This window comes from Neolamprologus multifasciatus, chromosome 16, assembly GCF_963576455.1.
Source record: "Neolamprologus multifasciatus chromosome 16, fNeoMul1.2, whole genome shotgun sequence".
In the NCBI taxonomy this organism is placed as follows: Eukaryota; Metazoa; Chordata; class Actinopteri; order Cichliformes; family Cichlidae; genus Neolamprologus; species Neolamprologus multifasciatus.
This window is the reverse complement of record NC_140454.1, coordinates 3,320,425-3,333,855: the sequence shown is the minus strand read 5'-3', so window position 1 is coordinate 3,333,855 and position 13,431 is coordinate 3,320,425. Positions and strand designations below refer to the sequence as shown.

The 13,431-nt window shown below is 38.1% G+C and overlaps 2 protein-coding genes across 4 annotated transcripts in view; both read right to left on the bottom strand.

Moving 5' to 3' along the window:
• Positions 1-13,431, bottom strand: part of LOC146500019 (uncharacterized) — a 260,198-nt gene that overhangs the window by 147,622 nt on the left and 99,145 nt on the right. The gene's annotated exons all lie outside the window — the stretch shown is intronic.
• plekhm3 (pleckstrin homology domain containing, family M, member 3) overlaps positions 4,134-13,431 on the bottom strand; it is a 56,717-nt gene continuing 47,419 nt past the window's right edge. For all 3 annotated transcript variants that reach the window (XM_085135969.1, XM_085135971.1, XM_085135972.1), the window contains exon 8: positions 4,134-12,798. In XM_085135969.1, coding sequence (XP_084992095.1) covers positions 12,636-12,798 — 163 coding nt within the window. In that variant the 3' untranslated portion in view covers positions 4,134-12,635. The remainder of the gene's footprint in view (positions 12,799-13,431) is intronic.

Genomic DNA, 13,431 nt, shown 5'->3' with positions numbered 1-13,431 from the left:
TCACATGGCAGCACTGGGCCTTGATTAGATCTCAGAAATCATGTTGACGGAGATTTGCATGAACCTTGCATCCACGATGCACTGATCAGAGCAGACACATGAAGAATGATGTAAATGGTGCAAGTATAAAGGACACTGTTTGGAAGGAAGAAATAATAAACACTATTAAAGATTTTTTTTAAAAGTTGTTATATTGTTACAGAGTTGTTACAGTATGTTTGGATCTTTTTCAGTCTTTTAATATAAATAACAATTTAATCTAGATTTGCTTTATTAAATTAAATATCCTTTTTTAAATTGCCATCAGTTTCACACATGATGCAGTGTATCCACATCATCACCTCAAGGTCACAATAGTAACATAAAAATAATAATAATTTTTTAGTGAACCTATTGCCAGAAGTTTTGTTCATTCTAACTTTCAAATATCAGTTCCTCATATTTGAAAGTTAAAACAAAGCAGAGCAGTTTTACTGAAGCTGATAGCAACAATGTAAGTTCTACTTTAAAAGGGGAAAACTCTGTGCGCCTGTTTAAGCAAGATAGTGAATCTAAACTGGAATCCGACTTCATCGTGGAGTACTGGACAGTTTTTTTGAAACCTGGAGTTATGGACAGGTTTCATTGGTTATCAGAGCAGCATGCACGTGGGTGTGTAAGGGAGTGTAGGTTGCCAGCTAAGGTCTGAGAAATGCTCGCAATGAACGCACTGATATCTAAATGAAGTGGTAAAAAAAAATCAGTTGTGCTCGATAGCAGATCTCCTAACGCTGCTCTCTCTCTGTAGCCACACTGTACAAAGGTCACAGCTCTGGCTGGGGGACAAAGGTTTCCAAAGGTGTGTTTTTATGTGTGTGTGTGTGTGTGTGTGTGTTCAGCATATCAGCTGAGACGAGTCTTTCTGATTTACCCCTCCTCGGCTCACACTGATAGATTAAAGCAAACAATGTGGAGTTCATATGTAAAGCTGGGAAGGCATCAATCTGTCATGTATACCAAAACACACACACAGACACACAAACATATGCATGTGATTACTTGTGCCAGTTCTGTTTGCCTAAGATTTAAGGGAGAACACACGGAGACGTGACCTGCATCACTAGATGTTCAGGTAACCACAACACACGCACATCTGTACTTGTTTCACCTGCGAGGACTCTCCGTGACATAATGAATTATATATTACAGTGTCTTGTCTTAAGACAGTTTTAAGGAGGATTTATCTGTGATTGAGGTGTACTTATTTTCAAAAGTAATTAATTACTTAGTAACTTTTTAAAAACACGATTTACAACCTGAATAGGTGATAAAGTGATAGATCTTTCAGCCCAATTCTACTTTTTCCGCATAATCATCATACAAAATGTAATCAAATGGAAAAGTCTCTTTTTAAAACTTGTTTTATTATTTTTAATCTTTTAAACTTTATGCATCAAGCAAAAATTTAATTATCTGCAACATTCTCTGACTGGAAGAAATTAGTTTAACATTTAAACCTATTTTCTGCACATTCCAGCACATAAAATAAAATATTTTTTGTGTTTACACTCAGTCTTTCAAATAGATGCAAGTAAAACACAGCAGAAAATAAATAAAGTCAAAGACTAGTGGTCCTGTTGCTCTATTTTCACCTGTAAAGCAGGAGTGGGGTAGGCGGAGGTTTACCCTGGTGCAGGTGTGCAGCGGTCAGTGGAAGAATCCGCGAGTTTCTCTGTGAGTTTCCCATTACGTCGTAGCTACTCGGTGCTTGCTCGGAAGTTTAGGGGTTTTTTCGCTGTAAAAAGAAGTTTTCTTCCCACGCACAACGGACACTAATGTTTTTGTCACTTTTTATGGAATCAAACTCAAAGTAAGGTCAGTACTTCCACGCTTTAAACGCTGCACGCTCATACTCTCTCTGCACTCGATATATGATCCATTGTTGATCTGCACACAGCTGTTGTCACGAACGTCGCACTCGCTTACGTCACTGTCATGAGACATTCTCGCAAAAAACTCACGGTTTTAGTAACGCAGTAACGCAGCGTTCCTACGGGAAAGTAACGGTAATCTAATTACTGTTTTTGCAATACTAATCCCTTACTTTACTCGTTACTTGAAAAAAGTAATCGGATTACAGTAACGCTTTACAAGTAGCCCATCTCTGTGTGGCACACAGATTACAATCAGTCAGTCAGTTGATCAATTGCACATACTCCAGATCAAAATTCTTTTGTGTATAAAACACACCTGTCCACAGAGCCAACTTCTTCCACTGAAGAATCTCTCCACCACCATTGGCAAGATCAGAGAGCTGTCAAAGGATGTCGGGGACAAGATCGTAGACCTGTACAAGGCTGGAATGAGCTACGAGACCATCAGCAAGAAGCTCGATGAGAAAGGGACAACTGTCAGTGGGATTATTCGGAAATGGAAGAAATGTAAAATGACCATCAATGCAAGATCTTGGCCCATGGGGTGAGGATGATCATGAGAAAGGTGGTGGTACCACAGTCACCAAGAACACCACCGGTAACACTCTCATTAATGGCACCATCAACTACTAAGTCATGTTTTGCTTGGGAATCAAATGTTTTCACTCAGTAACATGTAAATCAATTTATATTTTTTATGTAATGAGTTCTTTATGGATGTTTGGTTGATGTTCTCCATTAAAATGAAACAAGCATAAAAACAGGGGGTTCATTTCTTTCTAAGTGTACAAACTTCAGCAGGGGATCAAATTATGATTTTCCCAACTGTATGATCTCTACTTGGTGCAGGGACCGAGCCTCAGGTCCCAGGAAATGTGACAGTGGGTGGGTTAGTGGATGCGAAGTGTGTTCAAGGAAGTATAAAAGGTGTTAAAGCCTTTACACAGGTTCTCACTTTCTTCGTCTTCTTTTGTTAAGCAACAACAGGATCGGCTGATCATCGCTTGGTGTCAACTTTTTTTCTCAATGTGATTTTTCTGAAAACTATCGTTTTTTTGTTGCATAAATGCAATGCTTTTGATCTATCTATCTATATATATATATATATATATATATATATATATATATATATATATATATATATATATATATATATATATATATATATATATATATAGATATATGACAAGTTTCCATCAGAAAAATATGGAATTTTGTGACAATTTTTTGCAACACAGTTGGCGTGTAAAGACCTTTAAGCTAAAAACCTATGATAGCTAATCTGTTTTTTGTTTTTTTTTTGCTAATTCTTGTCTACAAATGTCACTTGCCCAGGACTGTAGCCATTGTGCATTTAATGATTAATTGGCTGTCTGCCTGTCCATGAATATAACCAACAATCAGTCCAATGTTTTTGTATGAACAGCAACAAGAACAAAATAACACAATCACCAGATTCATGGCGAGCCGGCAAGCTAACTGCTGTTATGTCTCTGTCACATATGACGCAGATGCATTTTTGACATAATCTTTAATATGTCGACCGTTAATTCGGTTTATATTTGGTTTATTATCTTTAAAGAAGGAAAGTCTATTGTTCTGTAAAATCTGCAAGGAGCTTGCACTTCATACCTCATATACACAATTTTCAAGCTATTTTATCCAACTCCTTGTTTCCCCAAATCTTTAGAATTAGTTGGAAATTGCAAACCTAGCGAATAATCCACATAACAGACCATATAGAATAAGTTGCAATCAGCTGGAATTGTCTTTCAAAACCAATTCCCCAACAGTTTGGCAGCTCATGAAACCTCTTCTGCCTGGCTTGTCGCTGGTTTGTTGAAGGCTTCTGTGAATCTCTGTTTAGAAGGTTGTTTTGTGCTTAATTGCGTTCAATAAAAAAAACAACAACAAAAAAACATCTCATTAAGGATTTAAGTAGAAAACAGTGGATCTACCCTTTAACCTTGGTAAAAGCACACTGACAATCAGCAGGGCTGAGGCCTGCTGAAAGCGTCGATGTGGCCAAACGAGCGTCTGAACAACCAGGTCACTGGGAACACTGGGGCCCTGCCAGCTTTTGTGTAGCGGCTCGATAAATGTCGAGGGGGGGTGGGGGGGTACTGTGTATGTGTGCGTGTCAAAGCCATGCACTCTCCACTCATGTTGGGAGAGCAGAGGCCCGGTCCTTCCTCCTCTGTGACCGTTGTCCACATTCCCCCTCCTCCCCCTCTCTTTTTCTTTCCTCGTCCTCTTTTCCTCCTTAAACTGTCTTTTGTTTTCATTTTCGTTGGCATTTCTGCTCCGTCGTTGTTCAGTCCACTAAATGAGTCTTGACTGGCTCGCAGGCCACTGGAGAAGCACAAAGGACTTCGTTCTACTCGCTACAGTTGATCCATTGTGGGCGTCCTACAATGCACTAATTGGCGATGACAATTAAGCACGGTCGACACTCAGCTTCAATTTGCCCACTGCTCGACATACATCATAGGCAAATGAGTCAGCCTCTGAGCTCCCTGTTCTCTCACACAATATCCATGTTCACTCTAGCAGGTTTACATGCACCTTTATTCACATGGATCTTGTTTTCTCTCAGCTCAGCTTGAGGCTGAGCTCATAATCTGATCATCGGCTGCAAACTGACACGTTATCGTTTTTCACCTCAGCAAACTGTGAATTCATTTAGAAATTGTTCACGTCACACGGCGCTTTTCGGCACATGGAGATGATCCATGTGTCACAATCTGTGAATCTTGTGCTCTCATTAAACTATTGCTCTGTAAAAGGAGTTTTATCTCCTGAGACTTTGGACGAAGTACTCAAATGTGGTACTAAACATAAAGAGATGGACATGAGCAACATCATGCAGGCTGTGACATTTAAATTGTTCTCAGTTGATAATGAGGTGGCCAAAGTGCCCCAAGAAAATATCCCCTACACCAACAGCGTCAGCAGCATCAGTCTGAACTGATGATACAAAGCAGGATTGATCCACGCGATCATGCTGTTTATGCTAAATTCTGACTGAATGCTGTATGAATGCTTCAACAGAAATCAAGACTTGTCAGACAACAGTTTTTCCAGTGTTCTGATTTCCAGTTTTGCAACCTCAGTTTCCCATTCTTAGCTGACAGGAATGGTACCTGATGTGGTCTTGAAAGTTTAGAAATGCTCTTCTGCACACCTTGGTTGTAATGAGAGGTTGCAGGAGTTACTTTTGTCTTCCTATCAGCAGCAGGGCTGTTACCCCTCTGACCTCAGGTATCCATGAGGCATTTTTCACCCAGAGAACTGCTGATCACTGATTATTTCCTCTTTTTTGAATCACTCTCTGTAACTGTAGTTCTCCGAAGAACCCCAAAGTTCCCCACAATTTTTACTTTTTGTATCATGACTATATTTTAATGCAAAATTAAACTACACATGAGTAGCAAGAGTATTTCTACTACATGGTTCAATTCAATTCAATTCAATTTTATTTATATAGCGCCAAATCACAACAAAAGTCGCCTCAAAGCGCTTCATATTGTGTAAAGTATTTTCCCAAAAGATAAGGACACAGGCAACAGGTAATACTGAACTAAATGTAAAACCTCAACCTTTTTCATTTTTACCTAAACCGTGTGCACAAAACTCTGGAGGGATCTAAATGCTAACGTAGAACCCAGTCAGGACGTCTACTACTGCTGTTTGCTTCTTTTTTTTTTATGGGAGATCATTTTCAGGCTTCAAGTAGCACCATTATACCAACATTTCACATTCTAGACATTGTTTTAGGTGTATTTGACCAAAACTTTGACTGAAAATTCACATGCAAGCTTTTTTTCAAGGCTGTGGTATTTGCCCGCAAACAATACCTTTCAGCTAGCTAAAACAGAATATTATGCTATGAAGTAAAAGCTAATAATAATAATTGAAACAATCTTGAAAAAATGACTTCCCAATCATGGCAAACAACTCAAATATGTAGAGCAAAATGTTCAGCTTCGATTGGAGCCTATGGTGCTGGGGGCGGAGTCTGTGAATTTACTCTATTGGTGTCATAGCCCCTGTAGGAGTTCAGAGTTAAGAGGTCAAGAGTTAATGTTTCCATTGTAACACCTCCAGATTTGACATAGAAACACTCATTTTTAACACTCGATTTTAACTACTATCATTTTACACCTCAGAGTTACATTAGAATAAGAATGTGACTCTACTTAGAGTAAAATTAACTCTACTTTTGCAAGAAGACTACTAACACCAAAACATTTAACACTTTTGAATTTGCTGTGTGGATACAGAGAAAAAACCCAACAATCATATGACCCCCTATGAGCAGCACTTTGGCGACAGTGGGAAGGAAAAACTCCCTTTTAACAGGAAGAAACCTCCAGCAGAACCAGGCTCAGGGAGGGGCGGGGCCATCTACTGCGACCGGTTGGGGTGAGAGAAGGAAGACAGGATAAAGACATGCTGTGGAAGAGAGACAGAGATTAATAACAGATATGATTCAATACAGAGAGGTCTGTTAACACATAGTGAGTGAGAAAGGTGACTGGAAAGGAAAAACTCAATGCATCATGGGACATACACTGTACTGTACACAAAATATTAGCAATCCTTAATGCAGTGAAACCCAAACAATTTCTCAACATGCACTCAAAACACTTTCACTGTTGAGAACTTTGTCTTTATTGGCATCAGTGGCTAGCAGACAAATCTGAACAAAATCCAACAGCAGGAAGGGCTGATTAAATAAGACAGAAAAAAAAGTTCAACTCCCTGTATTTGCATCAGAATTTGGATGTGAAAACAAGGATAAACAAGGACAATAAAAAAACTTAAAAGTGCAAAAGATTTTCAGTCCAGCTACTGTGCTTAAATACTGTACAATATATTATTCTCTAAGACAATACTGCAATGATCACCCTGTGCCTGAAACATAAGCAACATTTCAAGCCAAGTACCAAAAAAACAAAACAAAACAAAACTTCCTTAAAATTTCAACTTAGGCTTGAGCTGGAGGTTACTAGGATAACACTGCAGTCATGTAAAGAAATAAAAAAGCAGCTGGGACAAAAGACATAAGAGATTTGCAGATGTTGCAGATGTTGCAATATTATTTAAAAATCAAATAAACATAAACCTGCACTTCCAGGTTGCAGTGAAACAACAGCATACAATTAGCAAGTAATTTAATACATTTCTCAAAGTACACAATCAAGTAACTTTAGCTACATAGCGGCAAATTGTAGGGCCCAGCAGGTATTTGTCTTATATGGGTTTTCTTTCCATAAATTAGGTTTCTGCTCTTTAAAAAATGCATCATTAGACTGGAGCAACAGAACTAAATGTCCCTTTTACCTTTTAAAAAATAGTTATGGTTGTACTTTCTATTATAGATCAGTAAAAATATGGTAAAAGTGAGGTAACAAGTTGGAAATGAGGAGATAAAAAAAATATAATTTAATTATATTATAATTATAACACATAATTATCTTGTATCAACAACTATAAAGAGCTGAGTAATATTACACTGACATTTATGCAGATGGGTAATAACAGGCCATATGCCTATGAAGCAAAACCAAAAGCTAATCATAGTAATATGTTGATAAAATATATAATAACCTGCTAGCAACAAAACAGGAATATCTGCATTCAAATTTTTATACACTGACTTGCAGAAACTGGTAGTAACCTCATAATAAGGTAATATTGGTTGATGTTTTATATTTTAGAATACTAGTATCATATTATAATACTAGAATTAATTCTGCATTATGTCAGAAACAACAAACAGAAAAACATCTGGCTCTTAATTGATATTTATGTCACTATTATCATTTTGCTTGGGGCAGATGAGGACAGGCATAACTTTTGGACAGATTCTAACTCTGTTTATGCAAACATGTCTTTGAAGACCTCGTCTGCATTTGCGTCAATGTGCATATTGGCTTATGTCTTCAGGATGTTTACACACCTCTTACTGTGTTTTATATATTTATTCAGATGACTTCACTTGTACGAATAGAGAAGCGAACATCACCCGGAGGCTATACTTGTGCTCTGAGCTATTTAAGATGACAATAACTAATATTTAGCATGCATAATGTTTACTATGTTCGCAATCTTAGTTCATAGTGTGCATAGTATAGAAATGTTTGATAATTAGGTCTAAACAAGTAACTACACAAATGCATATTCCACCCATATTTCACTCAGATTCACAGATATAGGCTAATGATAGCATTACAGTACCGGTAACATCATAAATATCAGCGTTGATACAAGATAATTACTTTGTAATTAAGTGGTAATAACTTGTAATTGTGCCATTATTAGCTTTTGTTTCCTACAGCCCCACTATTACTACATTGTTACCAACGGTAATATAAAGTACTACGGTAATTAGTATCCAGTTTTTACAGGTAATTGTTTGAATTCAACTTTTACTAATATATTTATTATTGTCTTTGAAACAATTGTAGCCAATTCACTTAGTAAGTCGGCCAAAAGTAAATGCATGTCTCTTGCTTCACACAGGTTCTAATTTTTCAACCCACTTTACCCACACAGAGCTCAGTCGATTATACTTGTATGAAATTGTGGCTGACACAGACACACAAATACTGGTTAGTTAGATGTAGCCTCATTTCTTCAGTCATTTTCTTCTTTGAGTCCTTTTTCTACTGTTGCACTTTTGCTTGTGAAATTAATATTTTGGGGATAATGCCCCACACTTTTTTTGTATATTGTGCAAAAATCATAATATCAAGTCTGTACTTTGTGTGTATAACTTTGTAAGCTGCCTGTTTCGACACACAGAAAACCTATAACGCCTCTCACTTCTATAATTTATGCATCATTGGTGCTTTGTGTGCTTATTCAGTTGATGGTTTATGGAATTTAAAAGAAAAAAAAGGCTTTCAATCTTGTTGCCTTTTGCAGTGTGAAATGTTTTAGTGGCATGAAATCAGATTTCGTGGGTGATATGTAGACTTGTAAAAATAGCCATAGTCTGAAAACAAACAAACAAACTCTACAATCTCGCAATCTGTAACAGGAATATAATCCCTAAATCGACATATTTTGATCCTCTGAGTTGAAGCTGTTTGTTGGGGCCAGGATGAGGTTTGATTATGCTCGTTATGCAACTGGAAACAAATGAGCTAACTTTGTGTGGTGGGCTGGATTTGGACTTGATTACACGTGATTTATTCCCCCTGCAAAACTCTGATCTGTGTGATAAACAGTTAAATGATCTTTGACCTCTGCTGGGCTCCAAAGTACAAATACAGCATGAGTTCACAGTCAAAAAGTGTAATAATAATAATAAAAAACTTCATTAAACAAAACAAAAACAAAAGTTTTTTATGCAGCAGGCACGATCAATCGACAACTTAAACACTGCTTTTAATGTCACCCGACATGACTTCAGTTATGACCATTAAAACAAACAAAAATAAATAAGTAAAATAAATAAAAATGATTTAATTTCAGCTCAAACACCTATTTAGTTTCAACGCGCAGCATCCTGAGTGCTTCACAAACACGTAGAACTGTCACTGATCTCACAAAAACACATATTCCTGAATCAAACCGGAGCTGAAGTTTGTCACATTTCAACATTGATGTAATTTTATGGCTCAAACAAGCTGATGAAGAGGAGGTTAAGAAAGGACAGATGGGAAAAAGTCTGCACTGAGATTTCAGCTTGTTAGGAGGAAAAACAAAAGACGAAGAACAAAACATATTACACATTTTGGCATATTGAACTTTAAAGCTGCAGTCCTTGAGTCTTAAGATGTTGAGAAATCCAATATTTCCTGGTTTGCAATATATTTGAAATCTGATTTTATAGCAGTGCCTAAAAACAAAGAGAGTGCAGCTTTCATCGATCACTACAGGCAGACTTTACTATCTTTCACTGATTGGAGCAGTTTCATATTTTATGTAGAAAAAATAAAAGCTTACTGTATCTAACATTTCACTCTACACCAAACCAGAAAAAAAATAGCAGGATTTAATTAATTACTCTTAAACCAGCAAAGAAGACAGACAATTAATTTGATTAATTTCCTTTCATTATTATATTCTTAAAACTTGATGTAAACACAGCTCGTTCAGCGCTGTAAAGAACATGTTCCCAGACCTTTACACATCTGAGCTGTGGGTTATAAAGGCCATCTAGGTTGCATAGAGATACTAAAACGCTAAAGCTGCTATCATGCTTGATAGATTCTGCATGAATAAAGCACAACAGGAAGTAGAATGACACAGGAGGGGAAAAAGGCAACAATAAACGATTAAGTTACAGTTTATATTATTACCCCTTTTGTTATTTTACAGTCAGAGTGATGGAGGGAAGAAAACGTGCCCAAACACACTGACAGAGTCTGCACTAAAGAAACACCGATCACATGAGTGAGTGAAAATCCACACGTTAAATAACTTATAAGTAGGAGAGAGGAAGGATTTTTATACTTTCATACACATTATTTTTTTTGTTTCTTCAGAACAGCAGCAGCTGTGGTCAGTTTGGATTTAGTCAGACTGTAAATGTCATTGCAGACATGTTGCCACAGTTTTAAAAAAAACAAACTAAAACACTGCTCATTAAAACAGCCCTGCAGCAGAATCCACTTTCCTGGGTTTATCCACGTGCTCCAAATGCTGTCAGAGTTATCGCACAACGTTGCAGGACAATGGGCTTATCACAGACAGTAATCTACAGTAAAAATATTCTAAATAATACAAATATTAGCTGATTTAGTAAATTAATACTGTCATTACGAGACAAGCGGAGAACATTTGAGAAAAAATAATCTGTCACTTACAGTAACTCTGTTCAGGGACTTTGAGCATCTCGACAACAATTTGTGGCACTATTGTGAAATCTGGTCTCATGATTTTTATGAGCCACTCTGCGTCAGCGCACCTGTGCTTTCAGAGAAGATGTGATTTTAGCAATATTATAGGAAATCTGCTCTTATGTGGGTAAAGCAGCTGATTGTGCTGCAGGACTGTTTTGAGAAGTTTTCCTCCTGGCACTCTTTTCGTGTAAAAACAGCTTATTTTAATCACGCCTTCCTGTCCTGCACTCGTCATTAAAACACACTTTTTTTAAATCCTATTACAAAGGACACCGTTTGTATACTTCATTCCCTCTAGCGTGTTCTGAAAGTGATCTCAGATTCAGTCTTGATTGCAGACTGAGGAGTGTGGAGTTTTAGACCAAATAGCTTCTGTTAAAATGTTTTTTTTCTTATCAGTGGCCATTAAGAACATGGAAAAAAATACAGCTTATAAAATGTGTTTCACTTTTAAAATGAATAAACTGATACCTTACCCTTTAATGTTTGACTGCTGACATAAATATCGCTGACATGAATAAATGTCTCTTTCTCTCTGAAAGGAAAAATGGTGAAAAAAGGGTTTAAAGTTTTGAGAGCTCTATCACTTTAACACGAGTTGACGCATTTCCATTACACACAGATCCGTTTTCAGTTATTCTCTATTTTAGGCTACGTCCACACGTACCCGGGTATTTTTGAAAACGCAGATTTTTCTATGCGTTTGCACCTTTCGTCCACACGTAAACGGCGTTTTTGGTCACTGAAAACGGAGATTTTCTAAAACTCCGTTTTTGCATTTACGTGTGGACGACAAAAACGGAGAAAACGCAGCGTCAAAGGTGTGCGCCTTTTTTGACGTCACACTGTGCGCCACGTTATTGTTTCGGTGAAATGAATTTCTACAATACTGTTACTGTTAATTGTTCTCTCTGCAGTGTTTAAATGCTTACATATACACACACAGTTACTGTCCCTCCACACATTCGACTCGGTTCTGCTTCTATGCCCCAGCTTTGTTTACTTTTTCCCACCGAGGCTTCTAGACTTCTGATTGGCCAACATTTCTGCACAGTTAGGAATATAGCGCCACCTGCTGCTTTGGCATGTTCCTAGCAGCGTTTTCCTTCATTTCTACCTTTACGTGTGGACGGGATTATTTTTTAAAACGAAAACGGAAAATCTCCGTTTTCAAAAATACCCGTGTACGTGTGGACATAGCCTTAGTCTGTAAACAAAGACAAAAACATTGCATGGTCTCAGAGGAGGGGGGATTTCAAAATTTGCTTATTTCACCCAAAAGAGAGCAGCAAATTTAATGTTTTGTTTTTTTTTTACACATCCATTGCCGAGATTGTATACTAGTTTTCTGCCTACTGACTACTCATTTTATTGTTAAGCTTAAGCTGGACTTTGAGAGCAGGCGGCTACAATCCACAACATTATTTTTAAGCTTGAATTCCTCCAGTTGATCAGCTTTGATTATGCAGGTCTAACTCCTGCAGTTGGAAAAATGTAAAAGGTAGGAATGAGGAGTGAGGAGGAGATGGGATAAGGATAATCAGAGGATAATCTGTTTGTGCTGGACTACAAAATGCAAGTAGTTTGATCTGTAGAGCCTGACTCAGCAGTTATTCAGTTGGTTTTCTTCCTGCTCTTTACAGCAAACCAAAGGGTGCTCGGCTCAGGCGTGTGCGTTGGCAGGTCCACACACAAAAACACAAACCTGACGCTGCAACAAAGCGCTCCAAGTCCACTCCCTGGTCACTGCTCCCACAAGGTCCATCCTGCAGACACACACAAATCAGAGAAACAGGCCCTTGTTGTCCAGGGTGATGGCTGGGCGGCGGTGCCCTGTTTGTTATGGCTCCTGCGGGTATTTGTCTCAGGTGTCTTGGTAGGGCACGTGGAAACAGCCTGGGCTGTCGTCATCAGGTGACCAGAAGGACGATGGCCTCTTGTGGTGGAGTTCCCGGCGAACGCAGCGAGGACACGGCTGTGCTTTCTGTCGACACTCGGCGTGGAAAACGGCGCCGCAGCTGTCACACCTACAAACACAAAGACACACGTCGGTCAAGTTTCACCAGCTGTACAAGGACACTATCAGAGAGTCAGATTCAGACTCCATACCAACTGCCATGCATGAGGCGTCATTTGGCCCTGCAGGACTGAGTGGCGAATTATGTGAGGAAGGAGTGGATGGTGACTGTGTGGTGAGATTATGAGATTAGGTCTTTATGGTGCATACATGTGGCATGACCTTATGCTTTGGCAATTCAGGGTAAGGCTAAGTAAACATATTTGAGAATGTATCATTTCTATCTACTAATGCATTGCATGAATCTGACTTCTAAATATATTTATTGTACTCAGATTACTGGTGCAATCCAATTTCATTCCCTTTCTTAAATAAGCCACCTGAGCTGCTCCTTCTACCTTGAAACCAGCTTTCTTCTGATTTGCTAACCCTTGAAAACAGAAGGTTTGAACTGCAGGTGGGTGTGGCTTTTGTGCTCAATGACATCATGCAGAGCTAGGAGTTGAAAAAAGTTTTAAATTGAGTGTTTAAGGTAGTCTGAATTTACTAAGTGTCCAAAACTATAACAGAATTTTTGTAATTAAAAATAATCTTTTTAAAATTAAGCAAATCAGCCGCAAGTGTTTGTTATACCAGTGAAAGT